This window comes from Oncorhynchus nerka, linkage group LG27 (assembly GCF_034236695.1).
Source record: "Oncorhynchus nerka isolate Pitt River linkage group LG27, Oner_Uvic_2.0, whole genome shotgun sequence".
Taxonomy (NCBI): Eukaryota; Metazoa; Chordata; class Actinopteri; order Salmoniformes; family Salmonidae; genus Oncorhynchus; species Oncorhynchus nerka.
In genome coordinates this window covers 38,748,622-38,772,651 of record NC_088422.1, presented here as the reverse complement: position 1 = coordinate 38,772,651, position 24,030 = coordinate 38,748,622, and the positions used below count along the sequence as shown (strand labels likewise).

The 24,030-nt window shown below is 44.4% G+C and overlaps 1 protein-coding gene across 1 annotated transcript in view; it reads right to left on the bottom strand.

The window, feature by feature from the left end:
- LOC115111749 (autism susceptibility gene 2 protein-like) overlaps nucleotides 1–24,030 on the bottom strand; it is a 421,129-nt gene that overhangs the window by 302,911 nt on the left and 94,188 nt on the right. Inside the window, 1 exon segment of the mRNA XM_029638122.2 lies at nucleotides 18,387–18,614. Coding sequence (XP_029493982.2) covers nucleotides 18,387–18,614 — 228 coding nt within the window.

Genomic DNA, 24,030 nt, shown 5'->3' with positions numbered 1-24,030 from the left:
TCAGGGGTCAACGACAGGAACCCTGCGACATCTGGGGGCCAACTCCACTGAGAGAAGGAGGGCGTGTTCCCCCGTCTGCCTCTCACACCCCTCCAACTCCTCCATCCCCCAGGGCACTCCAGCCATCGTCTGCAGGCGATTACTCCTACACCCTTTTGTTTTGCAAATAGGTTATCCCACATCATTTTGCATACACTCTCCTGGCTCTGAGCACTAGGGACCAAACAGACAAGTACTCTGTGTTGCTTTTGGCCCCCTTCAAAGGAACACTGGTTCTGTTAGCCCTCCCCTTTGTCAGCTGTCATCATCATATAACTGCCGTCAAACCCCGGGCATACATCCGTAAATGGAAGGATCTAATGGCAGGATCTATAGAAAATATAATTACAGCCTGTGAATGTGAGATGATGTGGATGGTTGTTGAATTGTAAAATACATTGAACATGATTACTAGCTCACATATATATCATTTTCTAATCAAATGCAAGCCTATACAGTTGATAGACCCTTGAAATGTGTCATATTATACTTTGAACACACTTGAATACTACACCATTGTCACGTGCGCTCCCTCTCCAGTCTCTAGGTCACCAGGCTGCTCGTTATGGCGCACACCTGTCACCGTCGTTACACGCGCCTGTGCGTCATCAGGAGTCCATCACTTCCCTGATTACCTGCCCTATATCTGTCACTCCCTTTGGTTCCTTCCCCAGACGTTATTGTTTATGTTCCTGTGTCATGTCTATGTGTTGTTCGTGTTTCGTATTTTGTATTGTGTTGTGTTTATTTATTAAAACACTCACTCCCTGAACTTGCTTCCTGACTCTCAGCGCACATCGTTACAGAATAACGCCTCACCAAAGGGACGCATCAGGGAGTGGATTTTGTGTGTGTGTGTCAGTTGGAATGACGTCGGGTTTTCATGCCTTCGCCGGATCGCCAGGCTCCCCTGCCTCCGCCGGCGACAGGTTCCCGCGCATCAGCAGGGGTGACCGCTCCGCTCCTGACCCCCGGGTTCGTCCCTTGGGTTGGCGTCCTGTGGCTGGAGCCGAACGTGCCGGGGAGGGTGTACCATTAGGTATGCTCTCTCTCCGGTGCTCTAGGTCACCGTGCACCCGCTTCTCAGCCAGACTGACAGGTTTCCCGTGCCTCAGCAGAGGTGACCGGTCCGCTCCTGATCCCCAGGATCGTCATTTTGGTCAGCATCCTGCGGCTGGAGCTGCGCCTTGGGGAGGGGGTACTGTCATGTGCGCTCCCTCTCCGGTCTCTAGGTCACCAGGCTGCTCGTTAAGGTGCACACCTGCCATCATCATTACGTGCACCTGTGCGTCATCAGACTCACCTGGACTCCATCACCTCCCTGATTACCTGCCCTATATCTGTCACTCCCTTTGGTTCCTTCCCCAGACGTTATTGTTTATGTTCCTGTGTCATGTCTGTGCGTCGTTCGTGTTTCTTATTTTGTATTGTGTTGTGTTTATTTATTAAAACACTCACTCCCTGAACTTGCTTCCCGACTCTCAGCGCACATCTTTACAACCATATACAACTAAACATAGTTTGATACTATTCCCATAGTATTTCATCTTTCACTAATCTTTCCTCTTAATTGTACTTGTTTACAGAAGTACGCGGAACCACACACAGTCGATGGAATAATTCGACTTTGGATTACACCAAAGGTACAGTACACCATGGTGTTGTTAACAAGGTATTACTGTACGCGCCGCAGCGATGGACTGTATTATAATAAACAACATCAGCATTTGAACTATCATGTTGGAGGTATTTTATTATCTCTGACAATATTTTCATGGCAACATTTCATCGCCACATTAAGCATCCATTACACACCACAGGACACAACACCATGACACCTGCAACGTGGCACTAGATCCGCTGCTACGCCTGCTTTACAAAATGAAACAACTCATGACGCCTCGCATTGCATTTGGCTTTGCAAGATGGCAGCAGAGCTTCTTCTACTTCTCCGTCTTTCAAATGGGAACAGTGACCCCCAATGGACGGCAAGATCCTGAAAATCCCCAGTAAAGGGTTAATATCCCCAGCTTGGGTTTACCATCCCCCTACTGGTGCATGCAGTACTGCTCATATACAGCAGGGGTCACTGTTGTAGTGCAGTATAACCAGGCTTCTGCAGTGGGCTAAAAGGGGAACTGACTGTGCAGTGCAGCTCAGCTGATAAAATCACATCTGTTTCAGTGACACCACTAATCCCATTTAATCCATCTGAGTTTATGTCCAGCTTTGCTGGCCTCCAGACACAGGCTATGAAAACAGGCCAGGGGCCACAGATCCCATTAATGTATTGACCCTAATGGTCTAATTTGGATCACAGTGGTGCTTAAACACATGCAGGCACGCAGAGGCACACACACACACACACATACATACATGCAAATATACAGGCACGCACAGGATCTCACACCTCCCCACCCACACCCACACCCACACCCACACCGACACAGGCAAACAAATGACTTTAAGACAAATAATGATTAATGGAATCCTATGAAGTAGTATTGTGTATTTGGATACATTATAGATATAATATTGTTCCTAACCATTGTATGAAGTAATCCATGTAGTTAACAGTACAATAACATTTAAGTACATAAAGCTGGATCAATGTATCAACACCATCACCGTGTTCTTTCCCAATGACCAAGCAAGGATTCCGATAGGAGAGCTCCTTTAAAAAGATATATATATTTGAACAGAATATTAAAGTAAAATGTGAATCCCAAATACACTGACATACACAAACCCCCAAAATACAATACAAGAAAAAAATATCCACCACACAACAACATTCCTGCACTCGCCCACAATCACAAATACAATCTAGCCCTGCCTCCCAGAACAATGCGCGCTCACGAGCCAGTCGGAACCAGGGAACTCGGATATCCCCGACCCGCTAACCAGCCGAACGCGACATGCGCACAACCAGTCAGCAATTCGGAACCCCACGCGCCTTGTCCGACACGCAAACGCGCGTCACCTCCACTCAACCACCACACTCCCCGAGATGGTTCACATACAGTCTCCAAACTCTGTCAAATAAGTCTGCTTTTTGCTTCTTTATGGTATATAGAATCCAATGGGCTGTAGCTAGATAGTTCAGTATTCCAATTTGTTATTGATGGTGAAAACAAGGCTTTCCAATTGATGGTTATATATATTTTTTGCAGCAATCAGACCTAGCATAAAAATCTTTCTCTGATATTGATCACCAATATTTACATTTCCCAACAGACATAATTGTGGAGATGGATGGATATAAATTCCTAGACAGAATGAAATGATAGCACATACATTATCCCAGAATGGTGTTAGTTTGTCACAGAACCACAACATGCAGTACGTAATATACAGTCCTTTGTTCTTTTTGTATCGCCAACAGAGAGGAGACATTTCTGGGTGCATTACATGCCATTCAGGCAGTAAGTCCTATGAATTATCGTCGATTGCATTAGTTTGTCTTAGGTTGTAGGAGCAGGTGTGAACATTTTCACACATCTGTGACCAATGGTTCTCGTCAATTTCTTCCTTTAGATCTGCTCCCGGGTTGGGTTAAATACGGAAGACACATTTCAGTTGAAGGCATTCAGTTGTACAAACTGACTAGGTATCCCCCTTTCCCTTTCCCATCGTTTCCTTATAGAGTTTCAACCAACCCTTGCTATAACTTGGCAATGAACCTCTTTGGCGTAGCAGGTTCTTTCTGTATTTTGTCTCTGCTATATGCCTTACGGTCATCCAGATTCTGTTGAAGCGATTGAAGGAGATTTTTGAGTTGTAAAAACTTTAAGAAATCGGCCAAATCTTTCTTAGAATTGATTGGATGACTGTAGAGCGCGACCATGCTCGAAACTCATGTTGCCACTTTGGAACCAGGACTTAAAGGTGATATCATTCAATGCTGGAGGTAAGGTGGGGCTATTCCACCAAGTAGGGGTGCCGGGTGTTAACTCGAAATGACACAACGACAAGGTTCCAGTTTAACAAAGTTCACTATACCATATGAACACCATCAAAGGTCGCCATTACACTCAAGGCTAGGTCCATCAACGACTAGACTTCCTGCGCATGCGCACTCTTGACTGAGTGATAGCCCTGCAATAACAGAAATATTGGGATACTTAAAACATGAATTTAACACCTGGCGATATTGGTTCTTTCCACCTCATGAATGTATGTACATTTTCCCAAATACAAAATAGAATTGAGAATCATTGGATTGCCTTCTTCAGTGCCTTGGACTGGAAGTAATGAATATATTTTAGATCATAAGGTGTTACATTTATGTCTTTGATAGACCTCCATGCACAAGGACAGTCTGCTGTCCGTTGTTTAGGTGAAAGCAGTTGTTCAGACCAGTAATACATCTTCATATGAGGTAGTCCCCAAGACCTCCATCTTCATAGGGTGTCAATTTGGCTCGAGGTCTTTCCATTCAAAATAAAGTCGGAGAGCAGGCCACTTATTTTATTTAAAAAGTTGGTAATATATCAACCTTGGTAATATATTTATTTTGATTAAATTGTCCCTACCTAGCATAGAAATAGGGAGAGATCTCTATTTATTAAAGAAAAGTAATTGATTTTATTTGCCTCCTCCTCCAGATTGCATGGTATCAGTATACCCAGAAATGTATTGTGTGTCTTTGTCCATTTCCACTTAAATTTACTTTCTAAGCTTGAAAAGAAATAATTAGAAATAGGCACTACTTCAGTTCTCTGAAATACAGCACCATATGTGTCCAAAAGTAGTCAAATAAATGACAGAGAATGTTCTGGTTCAGATAAATAACGGAAAATGTAATCTGCATACACTTATATCACATGTTGATCTCCACCAATCTCTATGGCCCAGATTGAGCCATGAGTTCTAATTATTTATGCTAGGGTGTCTGTGGCTAAAGAAAATAAGTAAGTCAACAAAAGAGATCTTAACATAATGGGTTCCGCTTTCAGCCGGCCCAGAGTCCCTTCCCTTCCCCCGCTCCCTCCCCACTATTAGCAGTTGATGTTACTCTTCAACAACACAGACCCCAAAGCAAATCAGGGAGAGGGAAATAGGTTTATTCAAAGAGAACAAATCATGCGGGGAGGTAGATGTACATTCTCCCCTGTCCTCAGTGATTCTCCTCAGTGATTCTCTCCACAGAACAAAGGGGCAGGATTTAGTTTTATAACCCAGCCCTAGCCTGTGGTTGACCAATTAGAATTCCTTGCAAAAAAACCTGGACCATTGGCCAAATAACAAGTATCCAATTTCAGGTTCAATGTATAAACAATTTGGACCAATGAGAACTTGCCATGCAGCTATGAGTCCTGGACTGAAATTCCTCCCATGTCTCTGACCCATTGATATTATAGAAAAACCACTATTTCCATTGATCGTTACTACTCTACTGACCTCTCGTCCTCTGCGTTGTGTATTTATCTTCGAAATATTCTTACATCACTGACAAAAAGTTAACGCATATCTCTCACCAAGGCAGAAATGATACACTGTAACTATAAATGGAGGACATTTTTATTGATATCGATAATTACCATAAGTAGCCTACACTACAGCAATGTGACGTTTGAAATTAAAAATACTAGTCTGCTACTATGCCCAATTGCTAAAGTGACAAGTGATGGCTACAACAAGTAGTAGTAGTTTTAATGGTAATATAAAAGCGTAAAAGTGCACATTAAATGGTATAAACATAGCGTTCTATTTATCATGATCGTGATAATTCAGTCAATATATCGCAGAGCTCTACTCTATTCCCTATTATACTTATATTTAAAAACTATACCATTACAAACCAGTCAACGTACGAATTATTATCACAGTTCTACAAAAATGCCTGAAACCCAAATTACTGCACAATCACATCCATCATCCCACTAACGAACATTACGCCTGCCTGCCACACCTATAGATCAATGAAAACGTAAAAGCAACGACAGCCAAACATTAGAGCCGGTTTACACAGCACGTTTTTGCTTCTCCAGGCCGGTAAAACCACTAACCCATACCATTGCACCAGACCTTGCACGAAGGCCATGTCTCTTCAGCCTTGCTAATTCAATGTTCCCTGCCGTAACTTCTTTGGGATAGGGGGCAGCATTTTCACTTTTGGATGAATAACGTGCCCAGAGTAAACTGCCAGTTTACAGTCCCAGATGCTAATATATGCATATTATTATTAGTATTGGATAGAAAACACTCTGACGTTTCTAAAACTGTTTGAATGATGTCTGTGAGTATAACAGAACTCATTTGGCAAGCAAAAACCTGAGAAAAAATCCAAACAGGAAGTGGAAAAGCTGAGGTTTGTAGTTTTTGAACTTAGCCCCTATTGCACTTCCTAAGGCTTCCACTAGATGTCAACTGTCTTTAGAACGTTGTTTCAGGCTTCTACTGTGAAGTGGGACCGGATGAGAGCTCTTTGAGTCAGTGGTCTGGCAGAGAGTCACGCGCTGGTCACGCACATTTCACATGAGAGCGACCTGCTTTTCTACAGACAATGGAATTCTTTATTGAACATTTATGATAAAAACATCCTAAAGATCGATTCTATACTTAGTTTGACAAGTTTCTTCGACCTGTAATATAACTTTTTGAACTTTTTGTCCGATTGGACCTGAATGCGCTTTTGGATTTGTTTACCAAACGCCCTAACAAAATAAACTATTTGGACATACATTATGGACATTATCGAACAAAACAAACATTTATTGTGGAACTGCGATTCCTGGGAGTACATTCTGATGAAGATCATCAAAGGTAAGTGAATATTTATAATGCTATTTTTGACTAATGTTGACTGCGCAACATGGCGGATATTTATTTTGGCTGGTTTGGGCTCTGAGTGCCGTACTCAGATTATGCTTTTTCCATAAAGTTTTTTAAAAATCTGACACAGCGGTTGCATTAAGGAGAAGCGTATCTAAAGTTCCATGCATAATACTTGAATTTTCATCAACATTTATAATGAGTATTTCTGTGAATTCATGTGGCTCTCTGCAAAATCACCGTATGTTTTAGAACTACTGAACGTAATGCGCCAATGTAAAATGAGATTTTGTGATATAAATATGCACTTTATCGAACAAAACATACATATATTGTGTAACATGAAGTCCTATGAGTGTCATCTGATGAAGATCAACAAAGGTTAGTGATGAATTTTATCTCTATTTGTGCTTTTTGTGACTCCTCGCTTTGGCTGGAAAAATGGCTGGGTTTTTCTGTGGCTTGGTGGTGACCTAACATAATCGTTTGTGGAGCTTTCGCTGTAAAGCATTTTTGAAAACAGACACTGTGGCTGGATTAACGAGTATTTTATCTTTAAAATGGTGCCTAATACTTGTATGTTTGAGAAATTTGATTTATGAGATTTCTGTTGATTTGTATTTGGCGCCCTGCAATTTCATTGGCTGTTGGCGAGGTGTTCCGCTAGACAGGTTAATTGTCCGTGAGTGCTACTTCTGGGTTCCCAACAGCCTCTACCCCGGCTGCAGCAGGAAACAGCTCAATAAGGGTGGACTACTAGAGAAGAGCTGGGACGTGTGTCTGTGTGTATGGGCCCTGCACTGTGCCCGCTATGCCCTGGCCAAATGCCTAACATGCCCCAGCATTAATCATGACTTACCCCCCCATGCAATATTCACCTGACTAAGCGCGCCGGGCCAGAGGTTGTCAGAGCTGTGTGAGTGATTTGATTTAGGATGTTTTTTTTCACTCACTCTTTTTTTCGCTGAGCACCATGCAGTGCTGAGAGATTGATGTGTTGGCCCAGAGGACCTGTGGAATAATGGAGCTGGTACAGGAAGGCGAGTCCTGAGAGGACCAGCAGTACTGCAGTAGGCCTGGGTTTAGGGCCCTGGGGTTAGGGTATAAGACGGGGGGCTGGTGTATAGGTTTGGAGTGGGTTTGGTGCAGGGACTGGGACTAAGGCAGGAGTTATCAGAACCTCCTACTCAGTGCCGCATCATTTGTAATTTTAACACTAATAGGGCTAGGGGCTAGGGTTAGTGTTGGGAATGGGGCTAGACTTATAAGTGCAGCTCCACTCAGCGCAGCACCATTTGCAATTTTAACACTAATAGGGCTAGGGGCTAGGGTTAGTGTTGGGAATGGGGCTAGACTTATAAGTGCAGCTCCACTCAGCGCAACACCATTTGCAATTTTAACACTAATAGGGCTAGGGCTAGGGGCTAGGGTTAGTGCTGGGAATGGGGCTAGACTACACTGCTCCCCAGACGTCCCTGGCACTGTGGGCAGGAGGCTGCCGTCCAAAAGCAAACAAGGTGGGCCACACTGAGCCCATTGAAGAGTCTGGAGTCCTTAGACAAACTCTGGAGTGTGGTTGATAAGCTTTTCAGAGCAGAAAATAGACCATTTAGATTAGCTCTGGACACACTCTGAGGCAATGGATTTACACCAGTCAATTTACACCTAGTCATAGCTAAATAGAGATTTTAGATGGACATTTCAGTGAGAAAATGTCTACAAAGTCTAGCCTGTTCCTCATATGACTCCGTGTTTGCTAGATTCAGTTTAGACTGTAATACTTCATTGACTTCCTCTGAGGAAATGATCTGCACAGTCATGTGTAACATAAATACAGAACATTAGATAATATAACACAATGCCGTTACTATATCCTTCTTGTTTTTTATCCTGAGTTAACAGTTGCTATTCTCCTCCTACTCATACGACAACACAGAAACAGGTAGGGAGACAGTGAGAGCCGAGTGCCACTGCCAGCCAAACACTCATCTCCTCTCTTCTTCTCTTTGATGCAGGAGCAAAAGACAATTAGCCCCAGCAGCATATTCATCATGCATATGTGTTTGTGTTACCGGCAGCCCACTAATTGGTCCGTCAACTTCTATTAGCACTGTCACTACTCTGCACATCGCTGTCTCTGTCTGTCTCTTTATCTCTCCTCAGTGAGTCTAGATCACCCTGCAGAGTTCAGTACAGATACCTCAGCTGGACTGTGTTCATTAGGGCATACCGTCACAAAACGTTTTGCACGGAAAACAAAAACAAGTGTTTCTGGTTCAGATAGTTTTTTTACTAAGAGAAAAAATATAAAATATGCACATCCTACGTATCAGGTGCAAGACAGAAGAACATATCAAAGACAAAAGGAATGTCCGCAGCTCTGGTTAGTCCCTCATGGTGATTTAATCAGACGCACAAAAAAGGGAAAGTTTCGATCCTGGAGTTTTCGACCTACAGTAATGAACATGACCCTGGCTCCAGCGCAATTCATCCTTTCATTCCCAACTCTGTTAACAATACCCCGTTCGAGTCCAAATGTTAACCTGAATCACAGGGGTCAAGTCCCTCTTATCACAGCACCCCTTACAGCCATCAACCAATGACATAACACGTTTTATGTTTTACATGCCCCCAGCCGATAGTTTTTTTGTAAATTTATTTGCGTTGTTTGTAACTTATTTTTGTACTTACTTTTTTCATAATGTTGCCACTACCGTCTCTTTTAACTTCTGGACATCAGCACTGCGATTACTCACCACGGACTTGCAGAATCCTTTTTTCCTTTCACGACTCTGAATGCGAAGAATAGCCTGTCCTCAGAACAGGCCCCGATACACGTGATCTGCATGAATAGGAGGCGGAGAAAGAGAAGCCGAAGGGTGGGCTGCCTTCTGAGAATTCGTAGGCGATCGAATAAACCACCACTTTCATTCCATTCTGCAACCAAACGTGCAATCATTGGAGAATAAAATCAACGAGTTACGCGGAAGATTAAACTACCAATGTGACATTAAAAACTGTAACATCTTATGCTTCATGGAGTCGAGGCTGAACGACGACAATATCAACATACAGCTGGCTGGTTATACAATGTACCGGCAGGATAGAACTGCGGCGTCAGGTAAGACAAGGGGCGGTGGACTATGTATTTTCATAAATAACAGCTTGTGCACGATATCTAAGGAAGACTCGAGCTACTGCTCGCCTGAGGTAGAATATCTCATGATAAGCTGTAGACCACACTACCAACCGAGAGAGTCATCTGTATTCTTTGTAGCTGTTTACATACCACCACAGTCAGAGGCTGGCACTAAGACAGCATTGAATGAGCTCTATTCCGCCATAAGCAAACAAGAAAACTCTCACTCAGAGACGGCACTCCTAGTAGCCGGGGACTTTAATGCAGGGAAACTTAAATCCGTTTTACCAAATTCTTATCAGCATGTTAAATGTGCAACCAGGGGGAAAATAACTCTAGACCATCTATACTCCACACACAGAGACGGATACAAAGCTCTCCCTCGCCCTCCATTTGGCAAATCTGACCATAATTCTATCCTCCTGATTCCTGCTTACAAACAAAAATTAAAGCAGGAAGCACCAGTGACTAGCTCAATAAAAAGGTGGTCAGATGAAGCAGATGCTAAGCTACAGGACTGTTTTGCTAGCACAGACTGGAACATGTTCCGGGATTCCTCCGATGGCATTGAGGAGTACACCACATCAGACATGGGCTTCATCAATAAGTGCATCAATGATGTCGTCCCCACAGTGACCGTATGTACATACCCCAACCAAAAGCCATGGATTACAGGCAGCATCCGCACTGAGCTAAAGGCTAGAGCTGCCGCTTTCAAGGAGCAGGACTCTAACCATGAAGCTTATAAGAAATCCTGCTATGCCCTCCGACGAATCATCAAACAGGCAAAGTCTCAACACAGGACTAAAATCGAATCGTACTACACCGTCTCTGATGCTCGTCGGATGTGGCAGGGCTTGCAAACCATTACAGACTACAAAGGGAAGCACCGCCGAGAACTGCCCAGTGACACGAGCTTACCAGACGAGCTAAACTTATTCTATGCTTGCTTCGAGGCAAATAACACTGAAACATGCATGAGAGCACCAGCAGTTCTGGAAGACTGTGTGATCACGCTCTCCGCAGCCGGTGTGAGTAAGACCTTTAAGTAGGTCAACATTCAGAAGGCTGCAGGGCCAGACGGATTACCAGGACATGTACTGAGAGCATGCGCTGACCAACTGGCAAGTGTCTTCACTGACATTTTCAACCTCTCCCTGTCCGAGTCTGTAATACCAACATGTTTTAAGCAAACCACCGTAGTGCCTGTGCCCAAGAACACTAAGCTAACCTGCCTAAATGACTACCGACACATAGCACTCACGTCTGTAGCCATGAAGTGCTTTGAAAGGATGGTCATGGCTCACATCAACACCATCATCACAGAAACCCTAGACCCACTCCAATTTGCATACTACCCCAACAGATCCACAGATGATGCAATCTCTATTGCACTCCACACTGCCCTTTCCCACCTGGACAAAAGGAATACCTATGTGAGAATGCTATTCATTGACTACAGCTCAGCGTTCAACACTATAGTGCCCACAAAGCTCATCAATAAGCTAAGGACCCTGGAACTAAACACCTTCCTCTGCAACTGGATACTGGACTTCCAGACGGGCCGTCCCCAGGTGGTAAGGGTAGGTAACAAAACATTCGCCACGCTGATCCTCAACACAGAGTCGTGCTAGTCCCCTCCTGTACTCCCTGTTCACTCATACCTGCACGGCAAGGCACGACCCCATCACCATCATTACATTTGCAGATGACACACCAGTGGTAGGCCTGATCACCGACAATGACAAGACAGCCTATAGGGAGGGGGTCAGAGACCTGGCCGTGTGGTGCCCGGACAACAACCTCTCCCTCAACGTGGTCAAGACAAAGGAGATGATTGTGGACCACAGGAAAAAGAGGACTGAGAACAGGCCCCCAGTATCATCAATGGGGCTGCAGTGGAGCAGGTTGAGAGCTTCAAGTTCCTTGGTGTCCACTTCACCAACAAACTAACATGGTCCAAGCACACCAAGACAGTCGTGAAGAGGGCACGACAAAACCTATTCCCCCTCAGGAGACTGAAAAGGTTTTGGCATGGGTCCTCAGATCCTCAAAAGGTTCTACAGCTGCACCATAGAGAGCATCCTGACTGGTTGCATCACTGCCTGGTATGGCAACTACTCGGCCTCCAACTGCAAGGCACTACAGAGGGTAGTGCGAACGGCCCAGTACATCACTGGGGCCAAGCTTCCTGCCATCCAGGACCTCTATACCAGGCGGTTTCAGAGGAAGGCCCTAAAAACTGTCAAAGACTCCACCACCCTAGTCATAGACTGTTCTCTCTGCTTCCGCACGGCAAGCAGTACCGGAGCACAAAGGTCCAGGTCCAAGAGGCTTCTAAACAGCTTCTACCCCCAAGCCATAAGACTCCTGAATATCTAGTCAAATGGCTACCCAGACTATTTGCATTGCCCCCCCCCCTCCCCCCTTTACACTACTGCTACTCTCTGTTGTCATCTATGCATAGTCATTTTAATAACTCTACTACATGTACATACTACCTCAACTTACCGGTGCCCCCGCACACTGACTCTGTACCAGTACCCACCTGTATACTGTATAGTTTCGCTATTTGTTTTACTGCTGCTCTTTAATTAATTGTTACTTTTATCTCTTATTCTTATCCGTATTTTTTGAAACTGCATTGTTGGTTTGGGGCTCGTAAGTAAGTATTTCACTACACCTGTTGTATTTGGCGCATGTGACTAATACAATTTGATTTGATTGGCTACATTACAGTCCAGAGACTGGTGTCGGAGTGCTCTGCACTGAGGGGTGATATGCTGTTTAAGTGGTGGGGTGGTGACGGGGGTCATTTGGCGAGAGATTGTGTGTGTTATGCAGGTGAGTGAGGACCCAAAAGCGGTTTAACAGAAACAGAGTCTTTTAATGTCCAAACACAGGGAAGACATAAATCCTCTTCAGATGTATCGGTTGACAAAATAGACAACCCGCAGAGAGGGCGACAAATAAATCATAAAGTCCTCTGATCTTTACAGGAGAGTCCCCTTCTAGCAGCAGAGGAGAATAGCAGGGTTAGCGGCAACAGACTGCTGGTCTCTCCGGGTAGGCGCGGGTTGTAGAGGACAGAGGTACCTGATCACACGTAGCATCTGATGAAGAGGCAGATTACGACAGGACGGGACAAGGGTGAAGCAAACGAGAATCTGACAAAGACAGAAGCAGAAACAGAGAGAGAAATAGAGACCTAATCAGAGGGAAAAAAGGGAACAGGTGGGAGAGAGTAAACGAGGTAGTTAGAGGAGATGAGGAACAGCTGGGGGAAGGAAAGGGAGAGAAGGTAACCTAATACGACCAGCAGGGGGAAACGAAGTGAAGAGAAAGAACAGGAACAAGACATAACATGACAATACATGACAGTGTGCCCTGCTGCTGTGGATGTGTAAAAGGAGGAGGAGGAGGAAGAGGGACAGAAGCTGGAGGAGGAGGGGAGGAGAAGCAGGAGTAGGAGCAGGAGCTGGAGGACGAGGCGGAGGAGGAAGAGGGACAGAAACTGGAAGAGAACAGGAGAGATATTCTATCAGCTTGGAGAAGGAAGGGGAGGATGAGACGGAGGGGACAGGATATTCAACAGAGCAGATAACCTGGGTCTTGGTCTTCATCTGCTGCATTACTTTACAACCTAACAGCCTGTACTGTTTTCCCACCTATCAGGCTTTACAGCCTCCAGCCGCCACCGCTATCCCACTACGCAGCAGCGTAAGAGTGAACACACCAGTGAACTATGCCCCAGTGAACAGTTAGCCCCGGCTGATCTGACCCCCCCCCCCCTCCCGGCTTAGTGCTTAAAAACATACCTAGACTATGCAGTGTGGACCTAATCCTGCACTCCTCCCACAGACAAACAGATAGGGTATACAGGATACATCCGCAGGTTCATAGACTCTGACTCTGGGTCAGCACTGATGTCCAAAGGGCTTAGAGTGGAGCTAAAAGGCAGAGGTTAGTTTAGATATGACCATATGACGTTAGTGAGATCATGTTTACCACACCAGGGAACAACACTAAAGTGTTCTACAGGAGCACCATCAAGAGCATACTAGCACACTGCAGCACTTGATGCATACTGCTTGCCCTCCAGGACACAGGAAGGCCAAGAAGATAATCAGGCCAAGAAGATAATCAGGGACCTCAGCCACCCGAGCCACGGCCTGTTCTCCCTGCTTCCGTCAGTCAGATGTGGGCAGTACAGGAGCATCATGGCTAAAACTAACAGACTGGCCAATATTTTCTAGCCCCAGACCATCAGGCTGCTGAATAGCACGAGCTTACCAGACGAGCTAAACGATGGTGACAGGGTGAATAGGCAGCTGCCTCTAGTCAGCTGCCTATTCACCCTGTCACCATCCTAACCTCCCCCCGTACTGCTCCCTCTATAGATTTTATTCCCCGCCCCCCCAATGGACAATTACCCCGCCCACATCCCAATGGACATTTATATTTATCCTTTTTACAGTATGTATATATATATATTTTTTTTAAATATGTTTTATTATTGTTTCATTCACACCTGCACTGTTGGAGCTCGGAGCTTAAGTATTTCACAGTACACAGCAACTACATCTGTGCATGTGACTAAATTAGAATAAAAATAAAATACAAATCTAATCACTAATAGGATGCTAGGCCACGCAGCAGGCTGGAAGAGGAGAGTATGATGTATATATAGTGTGTGTGTGTATGTGCGTGTGCGTGTGTGTGTGTGTGTGTGTGTGTGTGTGTGTGTGTGTGTGTGTGTGTGTGTGTGTGTGTGTGTAAGGGCTGGGCAGCAGGCAGGGCTGTTGTTTCACTTCAGTCAGCATTATCATGTGTTTTCATAACCAGTTTTGAGGTCATTGAAGATCACAATGCCCTAAGTTGTCACAATTCATCATTTAACAGATATTGTCTTCCCTTGGTACATTTTTACTGAGGTAACGCAAAAGAGGAGGCCGGGAACTGTGAACAGAACAGAATTCGAATAAATAGTTTTTGACATGCTTGCCATACGTGCCTGAGAGCAAAGAAGCTGCTTCTGCTCCAGTTGCCAGGCACGGAAGATCAGGAAGAGGATAAGAGCACACCGGGGACATCTCTTCACTGACTGACGTGAGAGCTAGTCAGGCAAACCAGGAGTAGAGAGGAGGAAGGACACGAGGTCCTAGGGTAATTGGTTCAGTTGAGTAAAAAGTCTCCCCTAAGTGCAGTCCTTCTAATATATAGGCTGGTTCAGTGAGGGGGCAGTAAAAGGCACACTAAGTCCAAATTCACATGGGCCAAACACTGACATCAAACCCAGTGAATCTCTTACATACAGACATGATAGTTAGAGCCTTGCTCTTAGGACACATCTCAAAAAGCACCCTACTCCCTTTATAGCGAACTACTTTTGACCAGATGCACTATAAAGGGAATAGGGTGGCATTTACAACACAGACCCATCCTCCTCTGACCCCAGGGTGTTCCTGGGAAAAATCTGTTAGCTGTATTTTACCCTCCAACATCAAGCAGCAAGCTCTCTATTCAAGTTCCCTCAATAAGCAGTATGATTAGAGGGGCTTTGGAGGCTTTTATAATGACTCTCTCTCTCTTCTCTGTGATATCAAAGCAGCTATACGGAAACCTACACACACACGTACATAAACACCATCTTTCATATCCAGATGGCTGCTTTGTTGAGGCTTCCAACCCCACTACAATTACCACGGTATGAAAGTTGTGTGTGTGTGTGTGTGTGTGTGTGTGTGTGTGTTATCGAGGAGGAAACAAACTAAGTTGCCAGTGGGGAGAAGCGAGGATGATAAACAGCCACATGGGCTATAATAGCCTCAGTTTACAATGGTGCCAAGGACATTTTCAGTAGGAGATAAAAACACAAAGGCTCTCATCAAACCCCATTCCCATCTGGAATGCTGTGTTTTATATGCATTGGATTCCAGAGATGCTTTGGAGCTGTTTTAGGAGACTCTGATAACACGGCTGGAGGGAAGGGAGAAGAGAGAGAGAGAGAGAGAGAGACAGAGAGAGAGAGAGAGAGAGAGAGAGAGAGAGAGAGAGAGAGAGAGAGAGAGAGAAAGAGAGAGAGAGAGAGAGAGAGAGAGAGAGAGAGAGAGAGAGAGAGCGAGTGCGAGAGTGAGCGAGAGCGAGAGCGAGAGCGAGCGAGAGCGAGAGCGAGAGAGAGAGAGAGAGAGAGAGAGAGAGAGAGAGAGAGAGAGAGAGAGAGAGAGAGATTCTGCCACTGCATTCTCTACAGTCTACATAAGGGTTCTCCAGTCCATGCCATAGTCTAGATATATGTGTAGAGCATGTTAACTTCTAGTGATGTCACAATAGCAGAATTTTGATTTCAATACCGATGCCAGATTTCTTATCATGATACTCAATACCGAAACGCATATTAGCCAAACACAGAATAACCTTTGGGCATCTTTTTAGTTTTTTGTTGTACTTTGCGTTAAGTTCAAGCACAGATGTAATGGTAGGCCGACTCACTGTAGCAGATGGAGTGGTGGGCACTTGACATTAGACTAAAATCCTTCTGGAAAATCATATGAGACTCAGAGCAGACAACATAACATTACAATTCAATATATAGATACACACACACACACACACATATATATATATATATATATATGTAACAGTATAACTTTAGACCGTCCCCTCGCCCATACCCGGACTTTAGACCGTCCCCTCGCCCATACCCGGGCGCGAACCAGGGACCCTCTGCACACATCAACAACAGTGACCCACGAAGCATCGTTACCCATCGCTCCACAAAAGCCACAGCCCTTGCAGAGCAAGGGGAACTACTACTTCAAGGTCTCAGAGCAAGTGACGTCACTGATTGAAACGCTATTTAGCGCGCACCGCTAACTAAGCTAGCCGTTTCACATCCGTTACATATACACACACACACACACACACACACACACACACACACACATATATATATATATATATATCAGGGTAAATGTGCTCATTCTGGCCATAATATTGGGTCAAATTACATCAATGTTGAAATAAGACACTGCCCCTCTAAGAGAGACTTTTGCTCTGGCTACAGTCGTCAAGATAAATGCTAGACTGCTTTTTGTAGAGCTGTATACTATCAACAGTAGCCTATCGCTAGTTTGCTACTATGTTCTCTATTGAAAGTTTACTCTTGTAAATCACTTTCTCTAAAATAAATGAACTCAGCGAATGGATTGATGAGTGCTTATTATTGCTCGTCTGGACAGCTCGTGTGTGCCATGTGAATGCATCAACGCCCTTGATTGAACGGTGCTAGAATGAACAACCAATCAGTTTTCCATGTGGAATCTCAACAATGTGGTGCTGACTGCGACGCAGAACCAGCGGTTTCAGAGCATGTAGGCTAAATGTTGAACTGGAACGCCAAATGTGCTGAGAAAGTACTGGCCCAGTCGACAAATCACTAGACAGACTTGATTCTCTCAGTCAGTGTACGATGTGAGACACATTTGATACAAGAACCAAATTCTAGTATCGAAACAATTTTCCAGTGGTGTAAAGTACTGAAGTAAAAATACTTGACTTACTTAAGTAGTTTTTTGGGGTATCTGTACTTTACTATTTATATATTTGACAACTTTTACTTTTACTTCACTACATTCCTAAATAAAATATGTACTTTTTACTCCATACACTTTCCCTGACACCCAAACGTACTTGTTACATTTTGAATGCTTATTAGCAGGACAGGAAAATGGTCTAATTCACAGGCTTATCAAGAGAACATCCCTGGTCGTCCCTACCGCCTCTGATCTGGCGGACTCACTAAACACAAATGCTCCGTTTGTAAATGATGTCTGCGTGTTGTAGTGTGCCCTAGGCTATCCTTTTCTATTAAGGTATGTTTACTTTTACTCAAGTATGACAATTAGGTACTTTTTCCACCACTGAAATTTTCATGTTACAGTATCGAAAAAGTACCTACGTTTTGGTACACCGTACAACACTATTAACTTCCTTATTAACAAATCTTACCAAGGAGGTATTCGGGTCAGATGAGGAAGGCTCTCACTACACAGCCTCATTATTTGCTTTAATGTCTTCCTGCCTAATCTTCTCCCTGTGCCAGACTCTGACTCAAATGGCCTAGCAGTACAGGCTGCCCCTGGCCACCAGTACTGGCCTCAGTCAGTCTGAGAGTGAAGGAACTTCCAACACAGTGAGTGATTCAGGGAACATACAGAACGAGAAACAACACCAGCAACAGGACCCCCATGGAAAATAGCCTTCAGCCTTAATTATGTCTATCCTCCATAACTTTACGTAATGTCGTCTCCGGCTGATGTGGCTTCATTTACATTCCAATAGAACACCACACAGCACTCAGGTCTCCCTAAAAGAGATCTTCTGACCTCAATGGTACTTTCTCGATAACTAAGTTAAATAAAAAACCGACCTGTTTGTTCTTCTTGGAGTAGGTTTTCTTCAGCAGTCTGTCGTTCATCCTCTCCTGCTCTCTCTGAGCGTGGTTGATGAAGCCGTTCTCCAGGGGGTCCAGAGACGTGGGCATGACGTTCTCCTCCTCCTCCTCCTTCTGTCTCTTCACCACCGTCTCTTGCTGCTTCTCCTCTCTCCACCTCTCCTTCTCCTTCCGCTCCTGAGACTTCAGGGCCCCAGTCTTCTTCTGGAAGAGAAGAAAAGAAAGCATATTAGAGCATATTAGCAGGATATTCATGTCTGGAAAAATAGGATGCGGGGGTTAATGTTAGCGAACAGTCAAGTGCACAGCTGCACCTTTGCTGTGTCGGATTATTCAAAGCAGAAAGAAAGACTATGTACAGCAACAAAGTCAGTAGTAGACTCTCAAGACATGTTTTATTCAGTCAGCAGAAGCAGAATACTACCCTCAAGTCCCTAATCATATTATGGCTCTGTCTTTGATAAGCTTATAATGATAGGACAGAACCTTTTCTTGAAGAAAAAAACCAGTACAGTCTGGTAAAAATGGCCCCTTGTTAGGTTGACAGACAGCTACAGTTAGCTACTGTTACATCATGGCCAGGCTACCTCATCTTGATGTCTAGCACTTGAGTCATCCCTGGGTAGGGCTGGGTAGTGTATACCCATAATTATTGATTAAACCAAGGAAGAGCACTGAGGGTGAGAAACCTCTCTCGCGAGGGCGACTTGCAAATAACCCAGAGATAACGTTGCAGCCAGGATATTGATATGGCTTCAGTTACACACCATGACATAGCTATTGGTAAACAAACCAAGTCTGAAATAACAACAAAGGAGAGTCCAACTGGCGGGAGGCGGTGACACTGACACACTGCTGCTTGAAGCACGGGGGCTGTACGTTTAGATCTCTGCTACATGGCTCTGCTAGGCTAGGCTACATTACAGTCACCCCTACCGTGTGGATTACTGTGGAGAGGGAGCAGCTCCGTCTGAATAATCAAATAATTGGTTTGGGGGGGGGCAGCAGATGGCTATCACATTAGCGCTAACACAACAGCACTGATACATTTACAAAGGTGCGTGAGCAAAGCTTTCCTCCAGGCCCTGTGAGTTAGCTAGGCACATCGAACACAAACACAGAGAATGGATGTAACATCTCTGGGGTGAGAGTCTCGTCTGGTCTCTCTTCTCTCCCCGAGCTACATATTGGTGTTTAACAGGATGACAGAAAGAAAGAGGTCGCGGGGCTGAGCTGACACGACTTTGAGAGGAGGCTTTAATATTACTGACATCCAGCCCTGCGCGAGGCCGAACAGAACAGTCCTCTTCAACCCCACTAAGGTATCACATTCATTTCCCATAAGGCCAGAGAGAAAGCCAAACTGTGCCACTTGTCACGCAATTCATTACCGTGAGAGAAATCTCTGAAGTGATTTACCGGGAAAAAGAGAGACAAACTGAAAATAAAGGACATGAAAAGTGCTACCAGGTGTATTCCCTATTTAGGGGGGCTGAACCTTCACATGCCACCCATCAATATTCATCATCTCAAAGAGGAGATTGGCAGTTCCAAGTTATTCAATTTGCATGGCAGACCCCACCTCCTGGGTTATTATTAATAGAAGCATGTCTAGTTAACACGCTAGGTGTTTGAGCTGTGGGATCAATTAGAGTTACACTCACTGATATTGTGTCTGGTGGTCCATGTGTGAATGTGTGTGAGTGTGTGTGTGTGTGTGTTTCATGGCAGGAAGAACACACACAACACATTAATATTCAAACGTTCACACATCACTCAGAGATGGGCAACTGGCGGACGCGGCACCACTTTTGTAGGCCAGCGGATCGATTTAACCCCAAATATATATACAGTTGAACTCTGAAGTTTACAAACACTTAGGTTGGAGTCATTAAAACTCATTTTTCAACCGCTCCACAAATTTCTTGTTAACAAACTATAGTTTTGGCAAGTCGGTTAGGACATCTACTTTGTGCATGACACAAGTCATTTTTCCAACAATTGTTTACAGACAGATTATTTCACTAATAATTCACTGTATCACAATTCCAGTGGGTCTGAAGTTTACATACACAAAGATGACTGTGCCTTTAAACAGCTTGGTAAATTCCAGAAAATGATGTCATGGCTTTAGAAGCTTCTGATAGGCTAATTGACATAATTTGAGTCAATTGGAGGTGTACCTGTGGATGTATTTCAAGGCCTACCTTCAAACTCAGTGCCTCTTTACTTAACATCATGGGAAAATCTAAAGAAATCCGCCAAGACCTCAGAAAAAAATTGGTGACCTCCACAAGTCTGGGTCATCCATGGGAGCAATTTTCAAATGCCTGAAGGTACCACATTCATCTGTACAAACAATTGTACGCAAGTATAAACACCATGGGACCACGCTGCCGTCATACTGCTCAGGAAGGAGACACGTTCTGTCTTCTAGAGATGAACTACGTTGGTGCAAATCAATCCCAGAACAACAGCAAAGGACCTTGTGAAGATGCTGGAGGAAACAGGTACAAAAGTATCTATATCTACAGTAAAACAAGTCATATATCGACATAACTTGAAAGGCCACACAGCAAGGAAGAAGCCACTGCTCCAAAACTGCCATAAAAAAGCCAGACTACGGTTTGCAACTGCACATGGGGACAAAGATTGTACTTTTTGGAGAAATGTCCTCTGGTCTGATGAAACAAAAATAAAACTGTTTGGCCATAATGACCATCGTTATGTTTGGAGGAAAAAGGGGGAGGCTTGCAAGCCGAAGAACACCCTCCCAACTGTGAAAGACGGGGGAGGCAGCATCATGCCGTGGGGGTGCTTTGCTGCAGGAGGGACTGCAGGAGGAACTGCTGCACTTCACAATGGCATCATGAGGCAGGAAAATTATTTGATGATATTGATGCAACATCTCAAGACATCAGTCAGGAAGTTAAAGCGGGGTCGCAAATGGGTCTTCCAAATGGACAATGACCCCAAGCATACTTCCAAAGTTGTGGCAAAATGGCTTAAGGACAACCAAGTCAAGGTATTGGAGTGACCATCACAAAGCCCTGACCTCAATCCCATAGAAAATGTGTGAGCAGAACTGAAAAAGCATGTGCAAGCAAGGAGGCCTACAAACCTGACTCAGTTACACCAGCTCTGTCAGGGCCAAAATTCACCCAACTTATTGTGGGAGGCTTGTGGAAGGCTACCCAAGTTTAACCCAAGTTAAACAATTTAAAGTCAATGCTACCAAATACTAACTGAGTGTATATAAACTTCTGACCCACTGGGAATGTGATGAAAGAAATAAAAGCTGAAATAAATCATTCTCTCTACTATTATTCTGACATTACACATTCTTAAAATAAAGTGGTGATCATAACTGACCAAAGACAGGGAATTTTTACTAGGATTAAGTGTCAGGAATTGTGGAAAAACTGAGTTGAAATGTATTTGGCTAGGGTGTATGTACATTTCCGACATCAACTGTATATACTGTATATCAATGTATATACATATATACACTCACCGGACACTTTATTACACCACCATGTTCACAAAAATGGATAGCTCCTACATGCTCCTATGATGAGTGGTTGCCAATTTGTTTTACATATAGTTTTACATACGTTGTTTTAATGTGTGTGTGCAAAGCTTTCATCGTGGCAAAGGGTGGCTACTTTGTTTAACACTTTTTTGGTTACGACATGATTGCATAGTTTTGATGTCTTCACTATTATTCTAAATTGTAAAAATAAAGAAAAACCCTGGAAGGTGTAGGTGTGTACCAGCTTTTTATTTCTAATTTGTATTTATTCAACCAGGCAAGCTAGTTAAGAACAAAAATCTTAATAAAAATGATGGCCTACCGGGGAAGAACGACATATTTTTACTTTGTCCGCACAGGGATTCATTCCAGAAACCTTTTGGTTACTGGCCCAACGCTCTAACCACTAGGCTACCTGTCGCCCCAAATTTTGACTGGTACTGTATATGTCATTAGTTTTACATGTTTTACAAGTGGTTTTTTGCTTGACTGATGGAATGTTGACTTCTGGTTTGGCAAGCTAGCTAGTTAGCTGACTAATGTAAATATTTGCATTTAAAATGATTCATCTCAGCACCGTCTGGTTTTTGATCAATGAGACCGGACTGTATTATGAAAATGGCAGAGACTGAGCTTGTGGTGAGAATGACTACTGCTCTGGACAGATGTGTGCTGGGCTTTTTTGGAACTGTAGCAGCAGCTACACGTTGGTTGTGGAGGAGTACAAATTCCAGGCTACAGAGAGGCTGAGCTGAGAATGACATCTGGGCCAGCCAGCCAACCAGCTCCATCACCATTATCTGGCATCACAGGCCACAGATCGAGAGGCCGAGGATAACATTAGAGTCGGCAACCCATCATCTATCTCAGTTTTAGAGCCTGAGATCGCTGATCTACTGAGGGAGTCCTGCTCTAGGACCTAGGCTATGACAATGGCGTCTGTCATTTGTTTTGTTGTGTTGAATGTGTAACCCAAGTTTGTCTGGTAGGCTAGGTCTACTGTGTAGGCCAGGACTACTATGTTTATGTTTGTACATTTTGAAATTGTCAAATAAAACTATCTATACAGACAGTGAGTCACGTGGGCGTGGCATTTTCAATTGAACGTTAGAATGGGAAAAACGAGTGACGTAAGCAACTTTGAGCGTGTATGTCGTCGGTGCCAGGCACACCGAATCCAGTACCTCAAACAGACAAATAATGGCGCGGTACAAGTGTGGTGTGCAGAACAGCATCTCTGAACGCACAACTCGTCGATCTTTGTCACAGATGGGCTATTGCATCAGATGACCACACCGGGTTCCACTCCTATCAGCTAAAAACAAGAAGAAGCGGCTCCAGTGGGCACACGGTCACCAACACTGGACAATTGAAGAGAGGAAAACATTACCTGGGACATGACAGCAAGTTCAGTCTACTTGAGTGGCCCGTGCAGTCCCCAGACCTCAAACGATAGAGCATCTTTGGGATGAGAAGGAAGGGGCTGTTCACAGCATGAATGTACCGCCGTCCAGCAACTGCATGATGCCATCGCGTCAGCATGGAGAAACATCCCTGTGATATGTTTCTGGCAACTTGTAGAATGCCCCAAATAATTCAGGCTGTTCTGGAGGCGGGGGGGCGGGGGCGACCCGGTAGTACATGGGTGTACCTAATATACTGGCCCGGCAAGTTTATTTATATTATACAACATTTCATTCTGACCGCATGTGTGGGTGGGTATGGATATGAATACACAGACCCACAGCAGACCCTCATAATTGTGACCCCCAACCCCATCAAAGTTGCCCATCCCCGATATAGCTGGTTGCACTGTAACCCCCGTGAAGGCCTAAATAATATTTTCGCATGCAAGACTAAACCAGCTTTCAACCTGCAGAGCATAAACACACACGCACCCACGCACACACACACAGACACACACATAGACACACACATAGACCAAAAACCAAAACAGCAAGAAATGATGACACCATCTGGAAAGCTTTAGCTGGGAACGCCTGGAAATGAGGAGCATGTGGAGCAGATTCTGCAGGAGTGCTTGAGCGTGCCACAGGGCTGTACAGAGAACAAACACTCAACCGCAGC